We start from the raw sequence: 24,940 nt of genomic DNA, 5'->3' as shown, positions 1-24,940 counted from the left end.
CAAATGCTTTAAACTAGAGTAAAATATATTTTTTGAATATTTACAATGGAGAAATCAGTGCACACAAGCAGTGTTCAGTAACACCTCAGGCTGTAACCTCTGAGGAGGCTGTACCCAGCATTTTTGAATCCTTCCAAGTCAAATTATTTCATCCTTTTTTTTAAATTGACAAACAAAATGACTATTTGTATGGTTTCCCCTTCTTTGATTTCATGCCTCATGTCATTGGTCCACTACGACAGCAGGAACAGGTAGAAAGATGCTGCAGCTTTGTGTAGGGCTCCATCATAGACAGGTCACAAGGAGTTTGTGTCAATGAGAGAAACTGATCAGTTCATGGTTTGAAAAAAGAGTTCATACAAATGTCATTGAGGATTAAATGAAGGGGAAGACGGACTAGATGTCTCTGCAAATTCTCACAATGCCGTATTTTTCTGCATGCTCATAAAGAAACAGACACTAACACATTCATCTAATATTCATCTGTTGCTCAGGCTACACCCAGCTGTGTGACTGGTGGAGCGTGGGAGTGATCCTCTTTGAGATGTTGGTGGGACAGCCGCCCTTCCTCGCCCCGACGCCCACCGAGACTCAGATTAAGGTCAGTGAAAAGAGAAGCAATGCAAGCCGCTTCAATGTGGGAATGAAAACATTGATCAACGGATGGATCAATGTCAGCCCGGCGTCCCTGGATCAGACACTTTTGATCCGTCTGCCCACCTCTTTTCTGTGCAGCTGAATGTGAACTCAGTCAGCACGTTTGAATCATATCACCGGGAGCTCTGCAGGGTTTTCTGCTTTTGTTCACTTTGTTTGGCCGGGTGAGAGCAAGGCCTTCTGAAATCAGTCGGCACCAAATAACTGCACAACAAAATCGTGAGTCTGAGTAACTCATTAAAGAGTGCGAGGGAACAAAATCTGAGAGAACTCAACATCACAGCGCTCAGCTTAGATACTTTCTCTGTCACTTCTCTTTGAAACAAACTTTAACTTGGATTAAAACCTGAGGTATAGTAGCCTGAGTTGTGCAGCCTTGTTACCATCCCATAATTGGCTCTCTTTATGTTTATGTTTAATTGTATAAAAACAAAACCAGCTGAAATAAAGTCTTTGCTTAGATTTAAAAAGCTGCTGGAAAATAACTTTGAAGAAATAACTTCCCAGGTATCCTTATTATCCTCCTTTTTTCCCATAAAATGAACAATTTAGGAAAAATAGGAGAAATAATGTGTTTCCAAATGTTCATTTCATAACAGTAATTTAATAATAATAATAATAATAACTTTTATTTATACAGCACCCTCTAAAACACATGTTTACAAAGTGCTTTGACAAACATAAACATAATTTAGGAGGCTGTCAGAATAAACCTTAACAGACAGACAGGTGTCAAGCAGTGTGGAAAAAAAGAAGCAGACATTTTTTTTAAGTTAAAAGGAATAAATCAAATGAAACAGAATAAAGTGATGACACAGGAGACCAATAAATCTGTGTTGGAGGTTTAAAAAAGCATTAAAGGAGAGTAAAAAGATTTTAAGAAGAAGACAACATCACATCAGAGAAAATAGAAAAGGATAGATTTAAATTCTAAATGTAATAATTAAACAATAAATTGTCAGAATAAATACATTCAAATAAAAAGCAATTAAAAAGGTGATGTCACATAAAAGCACGTCTGTAAAAGTGAGTTTTAAGCAAAGATTTAAAAGATGTCACATGCTAATGACAGACCCTCTTTAGTCCCGTCTGCTGCACACGACTACTGCATCAGGCAGAGGCTGATATTGTGTTCATGCAAAGATGGTCTTGCAGTAACTGATCTACAGTTGCAGGTCCTCCTTGTGTAGAGGAGGCTTTCAGTCCCTTACTCCAAGAACGAGCGGGTTGAATGAAGAGGATAGATCTCCATCAAGGCCAATAGGAGTCCAGCTTTTTAAGATATAAGTAACCAGAACATATATCTGGGCATATTTCCAGGACAATATGTGTTATTTCATTCTGAATTTACAAGATTTTACATTATTAAGTTCATTTTTTACATTTTAAAAAATCTGAAAAAAGATCACAAAACGCCTTAAAATATTTATTAATAATAATTAATGTGACTGATTGATTGATTGTTTACTTTTGTACAAAACATAATTTACAGCAGTTTCTTGTCAGTTATAAAAAACTGCATATTTACAGGAACTTACTAAATGTTTAGTTGTCTAAATTCAAATCAGGTTTTTAACATTTGCAGATGAGATAACTGTAACTCCCCCCTCTCTCCTCTGCAGGTGATAAACTGGGAGAGCACTCTGCAGGTCCCCGCTCAGGTCAAACTGAGTCCTGAATCCATTGACATCATCGGTCGCCTCTGCTGCTCAGCCGAAGAGCGTCTGGGAGCAAACGGCGCCGGTGAGATAAAGTCCCACCCCTTCTTCACCCAGATGGACTTCTCCAGCAATCTACGGCAGCAACCGGCGCCCTACAGACCCAAGATCGCCCACCCGATGGACACGTCCAACTTTGACCCCGTGGAGGAGGAGGGGGGTCCTGGAGCGTGGAGCGACAGCGGGGACAGCACCCGGGCCCTGGACTTGCTCTGCTCGCCACACGGGAAGCACCCGGAGCACGCGTTCTACGAGTTCACCTTCCGCAGATTCTTCGACGACCACGGCTGCCCCTTCCGCTACCCTAAACCGCCCGAGAGCTGCGAGGGGCCGCAGAGCATCGCCGGAGCCGCCTGCATGGGCCCAGACGAAGAAGACGAACAGGAAGAGGAGGAGGACGAGGAGGAGGATATGGAGGAGGAGGGAGAGCAGGGGGAGGGGTGTGAGCCGGTGTATGTCTGAGCGGCGTTTGATGATGACCGCTGACTTTAACTCACCTCAGCTCAGGACGCTCCCACCTGCTCTCCTCTCTGTCTGTGTGTAGACGCTGCTCAGGTGTGTCTGTGTGTGTTCAGGCAGATCTGGCGTGTGCAGGACTGACGAACATCGCCACCTTGTGGACTCTATAGCTCGTCCACAATGATTTCGAACACAAATCTCCCAATGACCCGGGACCAAGAAGCAACACCGACTGTCTGCGGTGACGCTTTTGCGGATACGAGGTTAAAAACTGCACAGGTCTCAAAACGAAACCTGATATTCTCTGGAACGTACGGACGTCTGGAGAACAGATATCTGATTCAGACCGCTCCTGGTTTCCTCCAGCGCTTCCTCGTCCCATTCCTTCCACCCTCGTGTCTTACAGACGACTGAAACACCTCGGCAATCCTTGATCTTTTAAAAAAAAACAGGAGCCACTTCCTGTTTCACCTGAGCTGCTTTACACTCAGTATTGGACACGGTGGAGTGAGGAGTGGAACATGTTCATCGTGAGGGAAGGGGAGGGTTGGGGGACTGAATAAGCAACACGTCTCTTTCACAGCTGCTGCAAAATAAGCTACAAAGACACATGCATGCACGTGCACACATTCACATGATTACCCTGTATAGGTGGTGCACAGCAGTCCTAGAGGACAAGGTGTGTGTCTCTGCAGGGAGACGTCTTTATCCATGTCATTGGAAGTTTGCTCAGACGACATTCAAACAGTGACACACTCAGTGTTTGACTTCCATGTCGTGGTGCGAGAGGAGACGCGTCCCGTTTGGCAGCATCAGGTTATGTTTTTGATATATTTCTTTTGTTTTCAGTTTGAATTTATCGACTTTAACAAATCAGATTGAAGAAGTCTATTTAACCAAAAACTGTTTCCATAGCTGTTCATATGTGCCAACTGTAGTCCAGTTTGATGTTTGTCCTAAAAGGTGGAGCCGGATTCTTCTTCTTCTTCCCTCAGAGGTTGCTGTTACAAACAAACCTTGTGTTGGAGAGATGTTTTGTGTTACTGAAACTCAGCTCAAAAAAGTCAGCATGAATTCATGTTTCAGGCAAATCCAAATCAATGTTAGAAGCCTGGATGTTTAGATTAACATGCAGAATCATGTTTGCCAGGAGGAGCACCTCTGCACAGATGCTCTGGTTTTTAAATGTGCAGAAAGCATCATTTGCAAATAATGAACAAATGCAAACAGGCTGGACTGTCGGTCTTAAAAACAGGACCTACCCGCCTCAGAACAAAGATTCTCTGACACTCAAATCTTGCAGAGAAGGTAGACTTTTAATTGGTGCATGTGTTGAATTTCTACTCAAGCATTGCATCAGATGAACGTCGTCTTTGTTTACTGCACATGCTCCCTGATGCTGACAGAAACCAGAGCCAGACCTGGACCGGGGTCCTTTGGGACTGAATCACTTCCTGACTTGAGTATCAAAGCTCACACATTCACCCCCCGAGGTGCACGGTGTTCACGGCTATTTTGCAAAGATGAGTCCTGAAACGTAACCCCGCCTCCCGTGACGTCTGGAGGCGGATCACAAAGCAACATGTTCTTACAACAACAACAACAAACGTGTGATAGTATGACTATGTGCAATACAAAAATACATTATATATAGTTTTCTAAACACTTAATATCCTGTTTTTGTACTGAAATGTACAAATATATTGGTTTATATATATTTTCTTTTTCAGTTACAACATGCTGCTTATTATTGTGGTTAATATTATTTACATTATTATTATAATTGTTACATTTGTACCTGTTGTTTTTCTTGTGTTGTGGCTTAAAGAAGTGTTGCCATGTGTGCCTGGGTTTGAACGCAATGAGCTGTGTGCCTTTTCTAATTGAATGTCGGCGTGCGTGTCGCCGCTCTGTGACGAAGGAGACGACGGTGATTGATGATGACGAGCGGCGTTTTGCAGAATTATGGATGGTGGCGTCCCTCGCCCTCCTGCAGACGGGCTGGTCCTGGCTGCAGGAGAGGGGAGGGGCTTAAAGGAGGGGTGGGTTTTAGAATAAAGGATGAAACAGGAGTTACTCAGACGATGAGGAGCGAGGCAGGTCGACTTCAGGAGATGTAATCTGATAAACGAATAGCTTTCAAACTTCAACGACGTGTAAGTGTTTGGTACATTTTCCTTATTTATCCGAAATGACCACAAGTTTGAGTGTCGTGTTGACTCTGTGCCATGTTCACTATCACCCCGTATCTCTTTGCTTTATGACAATCAAACAATAATAAGCGCTCCCTGTGAGTCGTGATGAGCTGTCTGCTCGTCTCAGCAGCTCCTACAGTATTTTGGAATCGACTGCGGACGCCATGAGAGTCAGAGCCGCTCTGGTTCTCTGACGTGTAACTGGCTGAATGATTGAACATGTGTGGATAAGATTTGTTACAAAAGATTTTCTTGTTTTTTTATTTTTTGCTTGACAATGTATTGAACGGTTGTTTTTTTCTCTGTACATGTGCCTTGTGTTCTTATATGAGCAGCACAATCTTAACGGATTGCTTTCTTCCTGTTATCTCTTCTCACAGACCTCTTGTACCTGTTCTTACTCTTGATCCAGGCGTGCTTCACATTCACACTCGCTTTGACTACATGCAGCAACAACCCTGATCTTATCCTAGTCTTAGAGTGACAGCCCTTAGATTAAGATGAGGTAGAAGTTGAAGGAAGTTCAGGAGAAGTTGCAACAAAGACCTGCAGACATGTAGAGCTGAACTGTTGCTGCTTTCAGTTCCTTATTTATGAACCCCAATCCAAAGAAGGTGAAAAGAAATAGTGCTAATCTTTCTTACATACACCGATCAGCCATCCACTGGACCCCTTAAGGTGTGCTGTGGTTTCTTGCACCAAGTCCTGGAAGTTGTGAGGACGGCCTCCATGGATCAGACTTGGTTTATCAGAACATCCCACAGATGCTCAACTGGATTGAGATCTAGGGGAATTTTGGAGACCAAGTAAACACTACCATGATCCTCCAGTCCTCCTCCTCCTTCCATTGCTCCGTGTGATCCAGTTTTGATGCTCACCTGCACCTCGAACGGGGTATCCTGTGATGAGCCTTGGCAGCTGGTTTTCCTTCCTTGGACTACAGTAGTCCAAGGGTTAGGGTTAGGGTTAGGGCTCTCATGGAGCATGTTCCTCTGACCTCTGATCACATGATGCTCGATAAACCTCGTCATGATTCTCTGAAGCACGAACTGATGCTCACCTGCACCTCAAACAGGGTTTCCTGTTTGAGCCTTGGCACCTGGTTTTCCTTCCTTGGACTACTCTTGCTAGACACAGACCACAGCAGAGTGAGAACGCCCCACATGAGCTGCATTCTTGGAGATGCTCTGACTCAGGTGTCACAGTTTGGCTCAGGTCAGAGTCGCTCACATCCTGATGCTTGCTTCTTTTTCCTGCTTCTGACACATCAAGGAGAAGAAAGGTTCACATACTCCCTAACATATCCCACCTACTGACAGGTGGTACCAACATAATCAGTGTTATTCACTTCCTCTATCAGTGTTCATGATTTTATGGCTGATTGGTGTATGCTCAACTCAAAGCAGTACAAAAATATGGGATAACTACTAGAGCTCTCTTTCTGACATTGACTCCAGCAAACTTTAAAACATCGTCCAGCGTCTCCTTGATTAAGAAGACATTTTTGTACTGATGGTTCAAACAGAAGGAGCAATTTGAAGACAGAAATTTGAGCTGCATTTTTCACCTTTAATACATTTTTTAGATGAAACAATGAATAAATGAATCGTGAAGATGATTTGCAGATTGCTTAACTCTGCAAATTATTATCTGCAACTTTGAACAAGATGATATAATAAATGCAAAGTGGCTTTTCCTCTTCATGTCACTTAAAAATCCAGTTTAATCAGCACTTTCATTTGGCTCAGTGTTTCAGGGATTGAAGGTCTTATCTTCTGCTTCTGTTTGATAGAAGTGGATTGTCCAAGAACATACTGACATATGTGGTGCAACAATACATATGAGTGTGTTTCATGGTGGCCCAAACTCGTCTGCTGCATGTAAACAAAGCCAGCGTTTCCTGTGAGCCGCCTGAATCAATCAAATCCGTCTCTTACAAAGCCGCCCGTCTTGAGCCTGACTCGAGGATCCGTTCTTGAGATTAAGGCCGAGACGGTTTCACTCCTTCTCTCTCTCAGTATTCGGTTGTTCCAGACTTACCTTCACTTCTCTGAACCTCTCAGTGACCGTGTTGCCATCGACCAGGACATGAAAAATAGCTTTATAAAGAGTGTGTGAGGTGTGTTTTCTGGATGTGTTTTTTTTTCTCTGTTTCTAAAGTTAGAGAGTGATGACTGACAATCTTTGACTGACTTGATATCTGATTTCTTGGCGAGACTTCGTTGTGTATTCTTTTCATTTTGTATTTCTACTCTAAGGAGGATTCTCCTTGATGTATGATACAATCCTGTTACTCTTGCATTTATATTTATACAGATATACATATTTTTTGTATCTTTTTTCCCCTTTTTTTTCAATTTCCCCTGTGCTAATGTTCAAAAAAATCCATGTCTACGCAGTATTATTGATGTAATGTGACGTCAGCATGATGTCAGCGATCTCTTTTTTTACATTCATGTATGAACTGAGAGTTTGTAAAAATGCTTTCACAGTCTTTGTGTGTAAAATGTATGTATAAATTAAATTAACCAACTTTGACTCGTGCTTCACTTCATTGTGTTCATGTGTGAGTGGAAGACTTCTCTCTTTGTCAATTGGACTTTTTTATAGTCCTTGTAGCGCGAATGTAAGATTGTCTATTGAATTTAATAAAATAAGTTTGTAGTTAAATGATATTGTAAAAATGTGAAACACACAAAGTAAAATCTTGGTGTGGTAAAAAATGATTCAGTTTTGTCAGACACAACATTTAATAATATTTGTAAAGAAACTCTAGAATCAAATCTCAAGTGTCTTCATAAACATTTCAGAGCTACCTTACTTAAATATTTACTTGTTAAGCTACTTAATTCTCCAATATCTTACTTTTTATTCAAACACATTCACATAAATCAATAAATTAGACTATTTAAAATGTTTAAAGCAACCGTGCTTTATAGAAGTAATTAGAACTTGCTGCATTTTAACCAAATAATCAATCAGACTTTATTTGTGAAGCGCTTTTCATAGAATGATATAGTAACACAAAGTGCTGTACTTAAAAAAAGGTTTAAAAAATATAATAAATAAAAAATACAATAAATAAAGAAGACCCATCCCAATCCCAACCCCAGCCAGGACCCCAAACCCACCCAAAAAATAATGGTAATAAAAACAAATAAAATAAGAAGTTGCTGAACGAACTGAAGAAACACTGGTGATAAAATAAGATTTTAAAACTCACCAAAATAAAATGAATTACTAAGATAAAGAAACACTAAAATATCAAACCAATGAAATAAACTAAGATGCTACACTAAAAGTAATTACAGCAAAGTAAAACAGTAAGAAATATTAAAATGCTGAGTGGTAATCTGTAAATATCATAAAATTATTAGAAGAATAAATCCACAATAAATGAAACAAAACTAAATGGCTTCATTTAGCTGGTCTGCAGAAAATGTGCCTACATAGGAAGGCTGTGTTTCCTGTGCTGTTATGAATGAACCTGCTGCTACTGATGCTTTTGATAATTAACTGTTCACTAACCTAAACTTAGGAGTCATCAGGCAAAAAGAAAGGCAGAAAACTCATTACATTTTATATTTTCAAGATTTTATTTCAAATTTAGCTACTATTTTTGTTGATACATTTTTACTACAATGGGTAAAATGAACTATTTTTAGAAAACTTGAAAAGAAAACATTCTGGAGGACATCTCACGACCCCTCATTTGTGTCTCTCAACCCCCTAAGGGGTGCCAACCATAGACTGTATATAAGTGAGGCTGCCACAAAAACTGCTCCCCCTAGTGTCTGGCTGCAGTATAGGTCAAAAACTCTGTCTTCCCCATTCATTTGAATAGAACTGCGGTCAAACTTTGAAAAATAAATACATGTGGTACGAATGTTTCTCCCATCCGTATGCTGTGGTGATATGTAGTTATTATTTGACTGTTTTGTGTTCAAGGCCTCTTTTTTCTGAAAAGTTTCTTTTTCGTTAGTTATTAGAGTTTAAAAACCTAAGAGGGTTATTTCCAATAATCACATCTACTTTAACTTATTTTATAAAATAATTTTAAAAATATTACATTTTTGCAGATGTCTAACGTTGACATTAAAAATGTAACGGTACAGAGTATCAACATTTAAATCTGCTGAACTCTTTAAGGACTCAAAATGAGGATGATTGTCCAGAGTCAAAGCATCAACAAAAATAATGTTCAGTTGCAAAGACCCTACTGTCTCTGCAGCTTGTTGAAACACAACAACACAATAACTGATCTAAATATAAGTAATGCCTCTGACATGGCAAATAGCCAATCATGTTTAAGAATTTCAGGGTGGCCACTGGGGTGGCCAATCAGTTTTCAGAGGTGGCCATGGCCACCCCTGGCTCCGCCACTGAGTCTATGGTCCTGACCCACACTTTGGGAGCCCCTGGTCTATGCCACCCCAGTTGAGAAAGTCTAGACACGCCCCTGGAGAGCAGGACTTTTGCTTGTATTATCACTTTATATTTTACAATCTGAACACTTTACACCATCAAGCAGGAGTTATACAAAACCTTAGACAGAATATTAAACATATCTTCTATTCTGGATAACCTAACCCACTATCTCTGCCACTCTGAGTTTGATAGATCTGAACCAGGTTTAGGTTTACCCTGGTTTAGGTTTACCCTGCAGGGTACCAGCAGCCTGTACTCCCAGAATGCAGAGCGCATGGCGCGTCATTGGAGAGGGACGATGATGGCGGCGGTCGGTGCACCAGAAGTGATCACACAGCTGGAAAGCGCTGCCAAAGTTTTAATGGTGAGAGATTTCAGGTTCATATCCCTCCATGAGTCCTGGGGGGGAGGCTGGTCTGTGGGGTACCTGTGTGTAGAGGATCAGGTCTGGAGGACTTGGTCTCTTCTTCCTGGGTTTTGTTTCCTAATGTGTTTGAGTTTTACCAACTGAGCGATGCGTGGCGCCTTCTCTTCACCTCTCTCTCTCTCCATCCTGCAACAAATCTCCTTCTCCCTCTCTCCTCGGATCTCTCCATCCTCCTCCTTTAGACCCCATCATCACCCCTAAATGTTAGCCTTCATTCGGACTCAGTCCAGGAACTTCCCCGGCTCCTCTTCAGCCGCTACATCAAGTTTGATTTCAGTCCGGAGACAGTTGGAGCATCACGGTGGTGTTGATCCAGCTTTAGCTCCTCTGTTCTCCCTGAAACACAGATTTAAATCAGCATTAAGTCCTCTTCCCTGGGTCTGTACCCCCCTCCAGACTACAGGAGACATGATAACAACACAGCAGCTAGGAGCAAGAGGCTAACCATGTGGAGCCCATGAGTCACTGTGTTGGAGGACTCAGCTAGCTACAGGCTGGGTCTGCTTTCTGCCATTTTGCTTTCCTTGGTGTCTCTTTCTGTCAGATATTTCTCTCTTTAATGTTTAAAAACAACATTAATAACTTGTTTTGGTGCTGAAGTTAACACCACGTGCTTCACCCTCACACTGGAACCAGCAGGTGTTCTCTGGGTGAGGTGTTAGCTGTGTCTGGACCTGTTGTAGGTTGTATTAATCATGATGTATCTAAAGTTATGATTCAAGGTTAGACAGATATTTAACACATCAACACAAAGCTCTTCGTGTGATTAAGACTGTATGTGTATTTAATGTGTGGTGTAGTAGTAGTCACATTAATTTGACCACTATAATAAGATGGTTTTACCTGTTTGAGGTGGATTTTGTAACATTATGAAACACTGTTTTTGATTTGTGCACCGACAGGGATCAGCTGCAGTCCCCAAAACATCCATTGACATTCATTTTGACACCATAAGAGTATACCAGACTTTAAAATTCTGCATTACAGTTACAAAACTTATACCTGAACACATGTAGTGGTAACAATTAAGATTGAAACTCTGTAAAGTTCCAGATAAAACAAATACAAAGTGTTGTTTACCTGCTGGAATAAGGCGACAGTTCAATTTTATTCGATTTGGCTGAATGAATCAGTGTAGTTTAGTGCTGTGTAGTAGTATTCTGTCATAGGGATGGATGTTTGTACTAATAAATACACTATATTACCAAAAGTATTCGCTCACCCATCCAAATGATCAGAATCAGGTGTCCTAATCACTTGGCCTGGCCACAGGTGTATAAAATCAAGCACCTAGGCATGCAGACTGTTTTTACAAACATCTGTGAAAGAATGGGTCGCTCTCAGGAGCTCAGTGAGTTCCAGCGTGGAACTGTCATAGGATGCCACCTGTGCAACAAATCCAGTGGTGAAATTTCCTCGGTCTTAAATATTCCACAGTCAACTGTCAGCTTTATTATAAGAAAATGGAAGAGTTTGGGAACAACAGCAACTCAGCCACAAAGTGGTAGGCCATATAAACTGACGGAGAGGGGTCAGCGGAGACGCGTTCTCTGGAGTGATGAATCACGCTTTTCCATCTGGCAATCTGATAGACGAGTCTGGGTTTGGAGGTTGCCAGGAGAACGGTACATTTCGGACTGCATTGTGCCAAGTGTGAAATTTGGTGAAGGAGGAATTATGGTGTGGGGTTGTTTTTCAGGAGCTGGGCTTGGCCCCTTAGTTCCAGTGAAAGGAACTTTGAATGCCTCAGGATACCAAACCATTTTGGACAATTCCATTCTCCCAACCTTGTGGGAACAGTTTGGAGCGGGCCCCTTCCTCTTCCAACATGACTGTGCACCAGTGCACACAGGAAGGTCCATAAAGACATGGATGACAGAGTCTGGTGTGGATGAACTTGACTGGCCTGCACAGAGTCCTGACCTGAACCCGATAGAACACCTTTGGGATGAATTAGAGCGGAGACTGAGAGCCAGGCCTTCTCGACCAACATCAGTGTGTGACCTCACCAATGCGCTTTTGGAAGAATGGTCAAAAATTCCTATAAACACACTCCTCAACCTTGTGGACAGCCTTCCCAGAGGAGTTGAAGCTGTAATAGCTGCAAAAAGTGGACCGACATCATATTGAACCCTATGGGTTAGGAATGGGATGGCACTTAAGTTCATATGTGAGTCAAGGCAGGTGAGCGAATACTTTTGGTAATATAGTGTATATCCTTATTGATGAGAATAAACTAGGGATGCACCGATCCGATCCTGGTATCGGATATCGGCTAGATCGGACTCAAAAAGCTAGATCGGATATCGGTGACAAGGGCCAGATATAAAGCGCCGATCCATATGGCAGATCTATTCATCTCAGTTCTATGCTATTGGTTATGCAGATTAACTCACTAGTCTGCTGGTATACATTCATAATCTCTTGAATACTGTCAGTTTAAAAATGTTCATTTTATTTTGGTTTACAAAGTCAGAAAAGCCTGAAGTTGCCAAAACATGATTCTATCCTCACATTAAAGGCTCTGTGAGGAGTTTTGAACTGGCTGAGAAACAGACTGAAAATGATACTGATGCCTCTTTATGACCTTCAATAGCAAACAAGTCCATCAGCAACAACACTGACACCTTCTCTGTGGTCATTTTTTAATGACCACAGAGAAGGTATTTGTATTTCCCTCATTTACAGCCCTCCTGGGATCCCTGAACAATGTCTGTGTATTTTGTCTCCTCCTCTCTATTCTTCATGTAATCATGTCTGTATGATAAACAGCAACATGTATCAGCTGTAGATTAACATAACACGCTCTGAATCGCTGTGAAAAAGTAAACAGAGAACGTAGAGGGGCCAGTTTTGATGGCAGACCACACTGCACTCATATCAGAGTATTGCTGCGAGACAGACACATCAACGCACAAGTATGTGGTGCTCAAGTCGGCGTCGACCACTGCTGCGTAGGGTCGATGCAGAAATATAAATCAGGCTTTAGAGTGATTGAGGTTGAACTCTTTCTGTCGGACGACCATCATCTACTGGAATATCAGGGTTGAAAATAGTTGATGAACACTTGTTGCTGAAAGAGAACATCATTGCTCATTTGGAGTTTGCTCTCTCTGGCGGCTTGATGGTCCCAAAAGACGTGTTCCTTTTACCTCAGCTTTTGTCTCCTCCAGCTTTTGCTCAGCTATGTTTCAGCTAGTCTTTAAGATTCCCTGCTTGTTTTGTTTTGATGCCAGATAATTAATACAGTAGGATTACAGGACCATATTTGTTGAACACAGTGAGATAGATGAGAGTGATGAGGTCTGTCCTGAACAGTAACAGTCTGCTGAAATACGCTTAAACACTTCACTCAGAGACTCAGGTGATAATCCTTTAGTAGGTTTTTAAACACAAGCAACATGTTTGTAAGTCTTTAAAAAGTAAACACCATTATTTTTCCAATGTAACAAAAATTAACATAAAATATAACTTTGAAATGAGAAGATAAAAGCAGCAGCTTTCTTCAGCATGTCAAAGACAAATGTGGAGGTTATACTTTTTACTTTTTAAACCATTGACAGCAGGTGAAAAATGATAAAACTAAAATGCTACAGAAATACGAGGAAACAGCACTTTTTTTATTTGTGCAATTTTTCTCTTTCTTAAAATATTAAAATTGTCTGTAAGATGAACAATTTCAATTAATTTGGTTTTATTAGTTTTATCAATATACTTGATTTTATAAGTCATCGCATTTCGTGTGTCTGCCACCTCATCGTGGTGTGTTATATGTCTTGAATACTGTTTGTATGTGTGTGTTAGAGTGTGTGTGTGTGTGCGTGTGTGTGTGTGTGTGTGTGTGTGTGTGTGTGTGTGCGTGGTGCTCTCAGATAAAAGGGTCTTTATTCCCTCCGCTGCCTTCAGCCGCAGAGTTGCTTTTACTGCAATTAGACCTGGAATGTGACTTTCCTGCCGAGCTGTATCATGGCGACACTCCTCAATAAAAGTCTGTGTGTGTGTGTGTGAGTGTGTATATGAGTGTGTGTGTGTATATGAAGTGCTCTCTTCCTTTTATAGAGAGTGTATTTGTTGCTCTAATGCCTTAGAGTTATTACGGCAGGCTCTCTGTTGAAGGCTGTCGTTAGCGCCTCTGAAAATATCACTAAAGTCACGTGATGTTGTTGTTGGTGTTCAGAGAGCGGTGAGAGCTCCGTGTTCTGGGACTTTGTAGAAATATTATAAATAACTGTGATTCAATCTAATATGATAAACAGCCTCGTCCATTAATGCTTAATGTTGTGCATTTGTTGTTCCAGGCACCGCCGTCCATGGTCAGCACCGAACAGAGGCAGCATGCTGAACACATATTCCTCTCCTTCAGGAAATCAAAATCCCCCTTTGCCATCTGCAAGCACATATTAGGTAACTCCTGACCTCAGACATTAACATGCATCATTTATTTTAACCTGCATGATTTGTTGAAACATTAAGGAACTTCTTTTTTATCATATTTGGATTAAAAAAGCAATAAAATGTGAAATAAAAGATGTATTATTTTATTTCAATCTAATCTGAGTTTCACACAAACCTCCTGCTGTGAGTTTTGGATTTAACCTTTACATTTTTAATTTAAAACCTCCAGATAAATATATAAATTATATCACAAAGAGGATAATCTGAATACTCGAAAATCCAAACACTACAAACTCAGAAAGTTTTTTTATTTCCAGTTCAATCTAACCTATAATTATTATTTTTCCCCCCTCCATTCTGACATATCTCTACCTTCGTCTCCCTCCTTCGTCTCCAGAGACCAGTAAGGTGGACTATGTGCTGTTCCAGGCAGCCACAGCCATCATGGAGGCCGTGGTGCGGGAGTGGATCCTGCTGGAAAAGACCAGCATCGAGTCTCTCCGGGCGTTCCTCCTGACCTACGTCTTACAGAGACCCAAGTAAGAAAGGAAAACAGAGAGATGATTAGACCAGATTAGTGTTTGACAGTCATATTAAGTTTGATGTTTATGTCTCCAGAAACATTTATTCTACCTGAGAGTTTCCTGGCCAACATAGATAAACCTGCTGTATAAATCTCAAGCACATTAAACTGTGAAGCTAATATATTCCTTAATGAGCCTAACACTCATTTTAAAACATTAGGCAACAACTTACAGTTTATATTAGTCCAAAAAGGGTCTGACATCGTATATCATAGTAAGACAGTTCTAGTTAATAGACTGATGAACACTGCAGGAAGTTTGTAGTGGAAACATGTCAAGGTAAAAAGAAAACACACTGGTGTAGTAACAAGAGCTGTCTTACTATATTACTGCAAGTGTATTAAAAAGTATAACTAGTAAGTGATTTGTTTGATTGACTGTTGTGTAAGATATATAATGATTACATTTGAAATTGGATTTCGAATACTTGAATATTCGTTCACTTATTAAAACTCAATGAGTTTATTGTCTCATTTAAATGTAAACATTTTTCATCGTTTTCACTGGTCCCTGGTTGCAATACAGTATTCCCTCCAGACGGTGGCTTTTAAAGCTGTTTGCTAACCACATTAAGTAACAAGAGAAGAAGGATGCTAACCACATTAAACAGCAAGAAAAGAAAACAGTAGTGACAGTCGCTGGGAATACGTGTGTAGTGGTGTGAGGTTCAGAAACGGACAAAATTGCAGAGACCCAGAATGGCTGTAAAATGTAAACATACATGCAACGCTGCTGCGTCTCAGAAACACCAGCAAAAAGTTGCCGCCTGTGCCCGCTACTAAGGGGGCTTGAAACTACTAGGGAAATATGTGAGAGATGGACCACAGGTGGGAATTGAACCCAGGCCACCTACTATATTTGTGCACAATTTAACCATAAGGCTAGGAAAAAGCACAGATTTATTCTTTAAGGGTATTCCTCCTTACCAAATCTACACCCTGCCAAAGTATCAGATCTGCAGAAGCAACAGGTTACCAAACAAACCAGCAGGGAGGATTCCTGTTCACCTTTGTTGAATGTGTGGTATAAAAATAAAAGGCACCAAAAACATAAACAAAGAAATAACCCTGGATCTGTCATGCTCCCTGAGATGAAACATTTCTGTTTCACTTTCCTTTCCTTGTCCTTTCTAATAATTTGTGTTCCATTAAGTTCATTTCTGCTGTGAGGTTTCCTGGATCAGAGATACTAAAAACAAACCTCCTCCCTGTTTCCTCCAGCCTCCAGAAATATGTCCGTGAGCAGATCCTGCTGGCCGTGGCGGTCATCGTGAAGAGGGGCTCTCTGGACAAAAGCATCAACTGTAAAAGCATCTTTCACGAGGTCGGACAGCTCATCAGCAGCGGGAACCCCAATGTGGTGAGAAACACAAACACTTAGGGTGTATCTGCACAGAATGAGAATGGTTTTGAGATTTCACCTGACGTCTAAATGCTTAGCCTCTCTTTTCATAACATATGTTACGCCCAGCTCGTTTAAGAGCATAACAAGGAAGGGAGGTCCACACAGCGACAGCTTTTAAATGAGTAAATCATTTATTGAAAGTAATTAACAACGGAAAACTAATGATGAAGTCAGCTATCAGTAGTGTGGTGCGGGTGTTGGGTGCTGTGAGACTATGTGTGCTAACTAAAGCTATGTGTGAAAGGTGACCAAGGCTAAACTCAACATAATCACAAAATGAAACAAAAGAGGGTGCCTGGCAGGCACCAGCCTTCAGGAGGGAGAGAGAGAGAGCCATCTTGGATTCCTCCAGCTTTTAAAGGCTCCCAGCAGGTGTAGCCAATCCCTAAACGAGATGGGAGGGGCAGGCACTCCAGGGAGGACCTGGAAGGGGAAAGCAGAGGCAGGAAAACACACGGACCAAGGCCTATGGCCGTCACACATATCAAATCAGATTTTTTTACCCCACCCAAATCTCTGAAAAGCACCGCTAACACTTTTATTTGCAAGATTTGTGTCACCAGCCTGTCTGCGTGTCGCTGTGGTTATGTCGAGGTTTTAACACCTTAGTTGTTGCAGCTTTCACTTCCTGACACTTTAAAGATATGCCTCCTTTCCTCTCGGCCTCAAAACAACCACAATTTAAAGCAGCGATGCAAAACTCCTTGAACACACCAGACAAACCCAGCAGCTGAGTTTATTCTTTATTCTTTATTGGGATCCCCATTAGCTTCCACAAAGTGGTAGCTAGTCTTCCTTCCTTAATTTAAGGCCTCACAATTTAAAACATCTTAAAAAGATAACATAAAATATTCTGAACATGAAGAATCCAAAACAACCCTGAGATAAATAGTTAAAAAGATAAAAAGAGATATAGAAAGAATACAAAAGAATACAAAAACAGTCAGAAGATCACAGATAATAATTGAATCCACCTCACGCTTAAAAGACATTTTTGATGACTTTTTAAAAATGAATTTTGTCCTTGAGTTTTCTGTTTGCGATGGGAAGCATATTCCCATCCAGAGTTGTATACATTGTGATTGTGCTCTGATGTCTCTGCTGTCATTCTGGATTTGGCTTTGTTGTTGTTGTTTGTGACACTGTGAAACCTGGTTTTAGTGGTCAGAGCATCCTGACTGAGACTCCTCTGTGGACTCCACTTTGAATCTCAAACCCCAGATTTGGTTCATGTCTGATTTATAAATCACGTGTCCTGCAGTTTGGACTTTCTAAAAACTGATTTTAATACAGTCTGGATAAAACAGATACGAGCTGAGAGAGGCTGTCGTTTGGTGTTTTCAATCTTGGCTACATGTTGACTGCCATGATCACAATCAATCAGATAGTGGAGGCAGTTCTTAAACAAACTGCTTTTACAATTCATGCCGTTTTATTGAGTCATTTTTAGACACAAAAGCAAATTATATGCATTTGTTTAGTTAGAAACAAACTTAAAGAAAATTGATTCAGACTGGAAATGTGTCAAACAGCGAGTGCAAGTTTAGGGAAGAGTGATACAAATATTAAAGGTGACATATCACGCTTTTTTCATCAACATATATTGGTCTAAGAGGTCCCCAAACATGTCTTTAAAGTTTATGCTCAAAAAAACACTTTGAAATCAGATTTTGGTCTGCCTGAAAAGCCCTCTTCTTCAGTCCTCCTCAGAACAGTCTGTTTTCTCTCTGACCACGCCCCCTCAGGAAGTGGGTGTGGCCTCGGCTCTCCAGCACGTTGCTCTAATGTTTACATGTTGGTTGAATATACACGGCTGCTCACAGACCCGCGTTACTTCAACCCTCTGAATCTGATCCAGAATCTGATCCTGACGCAGAGGCGCCTGTAGCAGGACCTTTCTGAACCATTGGTCACAGATTTAGTGTTTCTTGTTGTTTTATTTGTCAGTATGTGGACGTGTGTCTTGGTACACAGCTACCAACATGTAGCTATGTGGCTATGCTAACTAGCGCTAGCACTTATCCATGATAAATAAAAATCATCCACTAGATCTTCAAATCTGCAGACGTGGGGAGTAAAACCGACCTTTGTATTTATTAAGACAGCCTACAACTAGCATGCCTCCCTCCTAAACTCCTTGTTAGCACACATGTGCAGGGAATGAAAAACAGAGGATGAGTTGAGTTGTATTTTATACAGTCTATGGGCTGAACAAGCTCCGAGCTCTGACTCCGTGACAGACCGGATATTGTTGTTACGTAACAAAAACACGGAAGTCTGAAACGGCTCGTTTCACACACATTTACAGAAAGGTGGAGAAATCAGAACAGGGGCAGAATGGATACTTTTCATTCTCGGGGGGTTTGTAGACAGGGACACATGTTTCAGGTAGAAAACCATTAAAAAGTCCATTTTGCATGATATGTCACCTTTAAAGTTTGATAGTTAGACTTTGAGAGCAGACCATCGATGTGTTTTTGAATCATGTTTCTTCTCTTTGCTGTGAAAGACGCCGGCTCACAACAGTCAAACTAAATCCAGTTCTATTGCAGGGAAATGTCTCACGTCAACAAAACTGTGTTACAGCAACGTTTGTTTTATGTTTATCACCCTGGTCTCAGACTCTCTGCAGGCTCAGTTTGCAGAGAGCTCAGTCTGAATATTAATATGACAGTGACCGTTGTCAGAAAAGCTCCGGGCGTGTACTTGTGGTTTGAAGAAAGTTTGTTATCAAGCGTTTGTTTGTTTGCTTGCTTCACTTTCACTCAAATACCTTTACTGTAGTTTAATGAGATCATATTTTTAGTGCTGTTTAATAAAGCTTAGTCACAAAGATGAGGGATGGATGTGTTAGCTAAGACAATCAGACTCAGACCACATCAAGAACACTTTTATAAAGTAGACCTAAGTGATGTACAATCAAACATCAGGACCATTTTAATTTAAAGGAGTAGACTCAGAGGAATTCAAAGACATGAGAGTGAAGTAAGAAAAAGCATTTCTACATGAAGTCAAAGCTGATTTGTAAAACATGTTGCTTCAGTCAGTGTTTCTCTGTGAATTAACACAAACATGACCTCCTCTCCTGATCCAGCAGGTGGCACTATTTCATTTGTTTCCTCAACCAAACCCTGAACCATGAAGGAAACTTTGAGCCACAGAGGGCTGAAAGTCATCAGAACTCAGCATGTCATGTTTCTACAAACCAAACCTTAATTTCACCCTCACTACAGACCTTTAATGACTGAGTTATTTTAGGTTGTTTATATACACTACCAGTCAAAAGTTTGGACACAATTTATTAATTATTTTCAACATTGTAGATTAATACTGAAGACATCAAAACTATGAAATAATCTGGTTTTGCCATAATCTGGATTACAACAGTAGTCAAATAGGGCTATCCATTGTGTACTAACCCTACCTCTGAACAACACAACTGATGGTCTCAAACACATTAAGAAGGCAAGTCATTCTACAAATGAACTCTTGACAAGGCTCATATTAATTAGAAACCACTCCAGGAGACCACTTCATGAAGCAGACTGAGAGAAACCATTCCAGGAGACCACTTCATGAAGCAGACTGAGAGAATACCAAGAGTGTGCAAAGCTGTCATGAAGGAAAAAGGGGGCTACTTTACAGAATCTAAAATATAAAACATATTCTGCTTTCTTTAACACTTTTTTTTTTAAATTAAATAATTCCATATATGTTCTTTCATAGTTTTGATGTCTTCAGTATTAATCTACAGTGTTTACAATAATTAAAATAAATACAAACCCTTGAATGAGAAGGTGTTTCCAAACTTTTGACTGGTAGTGTATATAGATCTATTTTTATATTATTTTTATTATAACTAAAAGCATGATATAAGTTGACCTTATGCCTTTCGACCCAAAGAAAACAAAACCATCATGGTTTAAATTGCCAACTGTAAAATGTGACTTTCTACCATTTATTTAAAAAAGGATTCCCTCCCTTTCTAGATTGATGGAGGATTTGTTTTGGTAAACTCTCTCCTTTGTTTTGAAGGTTTGTTCTGTATCTGTATAATCATCTTTGAGTAACCATTGTCCTCCTCTCTGCAGCAAACTCTGGCCTGCTCCATCCTCACCGCTCTGCTCAGCGAGTTCTCCAGCTCCAGTAAAACCAGCAGCATCGGCCTCAGCATGGAGTTTCACGGCAGCTGCAAGCGTCTGTTTCAGGTTGGATCCTCACCTCACCCTGCACTCTGTGTTTGCACCTTCCAGTCAGCTGTAAAGAAACTTAAAGAGGAGTCATTGACTGTATGCATGCCTTTATAAACTTAAGTTCCCTCATCCTTCTCTTCCAGGAGGACGGTCTGCTTCAGATCTTTATGCTGACCATGGAGGTGCTGCAGGAGTTCAGCCGCAGAGAAAACCTGAACGCCCAGATGTCGTCCGTCTTCCAGCGCTACCTGGCACTCGCTAACCAGGTCCTCAGCTGGAACTTCCTGCCGCCAAATCATATCCTTTTACTGTCAGCTGCACCTGCACAGGTCCGACTGATAGATTTGAATGTCTTTAGATCTTGACACTTGGTTGGATAAATTCTGCAAAAGCCACACAGGTCAGTCCAAGTCACCTGCATAACTATGCAAGATTTTATTTTGCAGTGCATTGCATCTAGTTGGGTGTGGAACAAAAATCAAAAACGCAGACAATCCCAGAGCTCTTTGAGTCGTAGTTTTCTCCTTCACCTTGAATAGTTTGAGTTTTTATCCAGAGATGTTTTTTGCTGAAGTCTGAAAGCTGAAATCTAATCGTGTAAGCAGCAGGAGTTGTGAGATTATTAGGTTAGTTTTGCTGTTTTGCTCATTTTTTGTGTCCGCATAATCCAGAGCTGACACTGAAAAGATCTAGTTCAGGGTTTGAACTGAAGGTTTGACTTTTGCAGACTGGTTTTAAGTTGTGCAATGAAGGATTTCAATCTTATAAAACTTTTTCCTACAACGTTTCTCATAATTTAGTTTGATATGATTGAAATTTGATTATTGCGTCATCTGTTTTGCTTACCCTAACGGACCTAATGGAAGCCTGCATGCTTATGAAGCATCTCCCAGAAGTCCTGGCAAAATGTGCAAAAAGTACAACCAGGTCGAGTAAAAGTTTGAGCAGAAAACTGAGAACATGTTTGTAGAAGAAGAGGAAGAAAATAGTAAAAGTTGTGGTCATCATGTGTGTATTTTGTATGAAAGTGTGTGTGTGTGTGTCTCTCTACAAATATGTGACACTAAGGGATCCATATCTGACCAGCAGCTCTCCTTTGTAGTTCATCTCATGTGCACACGTCCTTATTATCTTAGCAGTTGGCCGCATTGTTGAGCAAACTTAGGCACTTGGTGTATTTGTGTGTGTATGTGTGTGTGTGTTAGTGTGTGTGTGTGTGTGCACAAGGCCAGGCTCATTAAGGCCTAAATCCCATCCAGCCTGGCATCCTCTCTGCCTGTCTGAGGGGATCTGCAGTGGCGCTCCGCTGCCAGCCTGGGCCATGTATCACTTTCAAAGAGGTGTCCAGTGTGTCCATCTCCGTATCATTCCAGAAGCCCTGCGCCCCCGCCTTGGCTTGTTGAGGCTCCCCTTGGTATGCCCGGCACGCTCGGTTCGATATGTGTGTGTTCTCAGAGATGCACTTTCAAGTCCTCTGTGTGCCTCCTTGTGTGCTTGTCTGTGTCTGTGTGTCTGTGTGTGTGTGTGTGTGTGTGTGTGTGTGTGTGTGTGTGTGTGTGTGTGTGTGTGTGTGTGGTGTGTGTGTGTGTGTGTGTGTGTGTGTGTGTGTGTGTGTGTGTGTGTGTGTGTGTGTGTGTGTGTGTGTGTGTGAGCTGCTGAGACTACTTTACACAACAGTATCATTTTGTTGGAGTGTTAAATGTGTGCAGAGCTGTTACTCTACAGGTTAGGGACTGTCCAGGTGAAGGTTAGAGCAGGTGAGTTTAGGCTTGTAGCATAACAAGTTTGCTTACACTGCTCTAACAAGTTGACATTTGAAACATTTACATGGAACCAAACTACACTGGTCACAATGCCAGAATTTATTTATTTATTTATTTTCTATTTTAATTTTTGCACTTTATGTAAAGCATCTTGAGTGCCAAGGAAAGCATTATATATGTCCTATCAATTATTATTATTATTATTAATATTAGAGGATCAATTTAAACAATTAAAGCAGCTTTTGTTTTCCTTGTAAAAGAAAAGAAAAGTAAGTAAATAGGTGAATAAATCAGTTAATGAAAAGATAATAATAGTAATAATGATAATGCTAATTATAATAATAATTATACTCATTGAAATAGAAAATAAATAATTAGAGAAGACCAAAAATGATGACAGTAATGAAAGTACAAAAAAATAAATTGGTTCATATTTAAAATAAATAAATAAAAAACAAGGTTAAATGAGGTAAAAAATAAGAACAATAGACACAGGCAAATAAAAAGAAAGAAGAAGAATAAAGGTACTTTATTGATCCCCAGGGGGAAATTAAATTTTTTCACTCATGCTATTTTGGACATGCTACAGTTTTTTTGGTATATACATACAAATGCACACACATGCAGTGAACATGCTTAGGGAGAGATGTCAGAGTGAGGATACTGCCGTTAACCAGCGCACCCCGAGCAGTTGGGGGTTCGGTGCCTTGCTCAAGGGCACCTCGGCAGTGCCCAGGCAGGTGAACCAGCACCTCTCAAGCCACCAGTCCACTTGCCAAACTTCGTCCATACTGGGACTCGAACCGGCGACCCTTCGGTTCCCAAGCCAAGTCCCTATGGACTGAGCTACTGCCGCCCCCCTAAAAAAATAAAGAATGAACATCACATGTCACAAACTACAACTACGCAATACCAGATTTGTTTATTATTTCAAAGATCTGTCAATTTGAATTTTTCTTCATATCATATACAGAGGATCAATTTAAACAATTAAAGCAAGTGGTGTATTTCTTTTAAAAGAAAACAAAAATAAGTGGATAGGTGAATAAATCCATTAATGAAAAAAGAACAATAATAACAGTAATATTGAAAATAATGAAAATAAAAAATTTACTAATTTAAAATAGAAAATAAATAAGAGAAGAGAAAAAGAATGACTATAATGAAAATACAAAAAATAAAAGGTTCATATTTAAAAATTAATCAATAAAAAATATGGAAGGTAAAAATAACAATAAACAAACAGACAAATAAAAGGAATGAACACCACATTTAATAAACTACAACTACACACTGACAGAGTTTAAAACTTTGACTCGATGCAAGTAAAAATCAAACCATGTCAGTAATTGGATCAATACCAGGGGATTAAAAAGTGAAGTCCTGAGCACAAAGCTGGGTCACTCTCTCTTGTTTCTGATTCCCAACCTGTCGTTGATTACACACAAACATGTGACATACTTGGCCGTCTCCTTATTGAGAAATAGTTGGAGTTCTTATTCCTCTGTTTCACCGTCATAGACGCTCGCTCTCTACGTCTCTTGACCGCTTTGCATTTAAAGTGACTTTATCCTTTAGATAATGAAGCATCACATTTTCAACGATCATGAACCAAACTGTTTCCCTGCCATTGTAAAGGGACCATGTGACACAGTATGCATGAATTGATCACTTTGTTTGAGCAGCATTTTTATTTATAATTGTAGATTTTAAACCTATTCTGCTGCAGCAATTAAATGTAGTCTCAAGTTTGTGTTTTAAGGCAGCATTAGGGGTTTTAAAGTGTGCCTCTCTGCAGTCTGAACACCTCCTGAAACCTCATTAAGTGCATTTAAATATCTTTGAAGTAACAGATCGATGGCTCATAAATAAAAGGAGGCTTCCCTGAGGTACTTGTTGCTTTAGATAGAGCTGTACTTCTCTGCTTTCTTCATGTTGAGTTGTCACAAATGTTGAACGTGCTGCCTGAGACCACAGAAATAGCTCGTCAATTCTCAAGTCCTTCTCCTTGAGATTCTGCATGTGAGCCCACGAGTGTCTGTGTCGTTGCTTTAAAGGAGGACAGATTGATGGAGACCGCTGGGAGTCCTCCAGCGAACACGGCCGCCTGTCTGCAAGTGTTACAACACGCCTGTGCTCATGTGATGCCACGCTAACGTGTGCCAGCGCCGGTATCAAGGGGCCTCTCCTTAAATGCGCGCAGGCTGACAGCCGCCGCCTTTCAAACACACTCCTCAACCGTCTCAGAGAGTCTTTTTTAAAAAGGCCTCCCTCCCTTAAAGGACCGAGTGGCATGTGTGTCATCTGTCCTCGCCGCCGTCTGAACCCCCCAGCTCTGGTGTCATCTGGTGGAGACACGCTCCCCGGGCGTCTGTACGACACCGTGTCACTCCACACTGTGCTCGACTGAAGCCGGGGTCGTGGTCAGGCCTCGGGGCCGTGGCAGCAGTCAGGTGCTGTAAATGGCTGTTTGAGCTGACAGATAGATCACCCTGCCCCGCCGCCTCCGCTCACCTCCATCAGTCCTCTCATTGATCCTCTTCTCTGTGTTTACACGTTCTTGGTATGTGAGGGATTGGGACTTATGTTGTTTTAGACACCAATGATGGTTCATTCTGAGGCAGTCTCCCTTCATGGTTTCCACCGTCTGTTCTGTTCTCCAGCAGAGAGGAATGTAAGGATTTCATGGTGTATCAGCTCTCTCAAACTCAAGTTGT

General features: G+C 40.9%; 2 protein-coding genes across 2 annotated transcripts in view; both read left to right on the top strand.

Moving 5' to 3' along the window:
* lats2 (large tumor suppressor kinase 2) overlaps positions 1-7,567 on the top strand; it is a 44,048-nt gene extending 36,481 nt beyond the window's left edge. Inside the window, exons 8-9 of the mRNA XM_034694008.1 lie at positions 495-601; positions 2,280-7,567. Of these exons, the coding sequence (XP_034549899.1) occupies positions 495-601; positions 2,280-2,837 (665 nt within the window). The 3' untranslated portion in view covers positions 2,838-7,567. The remainder of the gene's footprint in view (positions 1-494; positions 602-2,279) is intronic.
* A 2,122-nt stretch (positions 7,568-9,689) lies between these two features.
* Positions 9,690-24,940, top strand: part of xpo4 (exportin 4) — an 84,009-nt gene continuing 68,758 nt past the window's right edge. The window contains exons 1-6 of the mRNA XM_034693793.1: positions 9,690-9,821; positions 14,183-14,288; positions 14,677-14,818; positions 16,084-16,222; positions 20,359-20,475; positions 20,604-20,757. Of these exons, the coding sequence (XP_034549684.1) occupies positions 9,732-9,821; positions 14,183-14,288; positions 14,677-14,818; positions 16,084-16,222; positions 20,359-20,475; positions 20,604-20,757 (748 nt within the window). The 5' untranslated portion in view covers positions 9,690-9,731. The remainder of the gene's footprint in view (positions 9,822-14,182; positions 14,289-14,676; positions 14,819-16,083; positions 16,223-20,358; positions 20,476-20,603; positions 20,758-24,940) is intronic.

Source organism: Notolabrus celidotus, chromosome 10, assembly GCF_009762535.1.
Source record: "Notolabrus celidotus isolate fNotCel1 chromosome 10, fNotCel1.pri, whole genome shotgun sequence".
In the NCBI taxonomy this organism is placed as follows: Eukaryota; Metazoa; Chordata; class Actinopteri; order Labriformes; family Labridae; genus Notolabrus; species Notolabrus celidotus.
The sequence above is the reverse complement of the archived record's forward strand: the minus strand, read 5'-3'. Positions and strand labels throughout refer to the sequence as shown.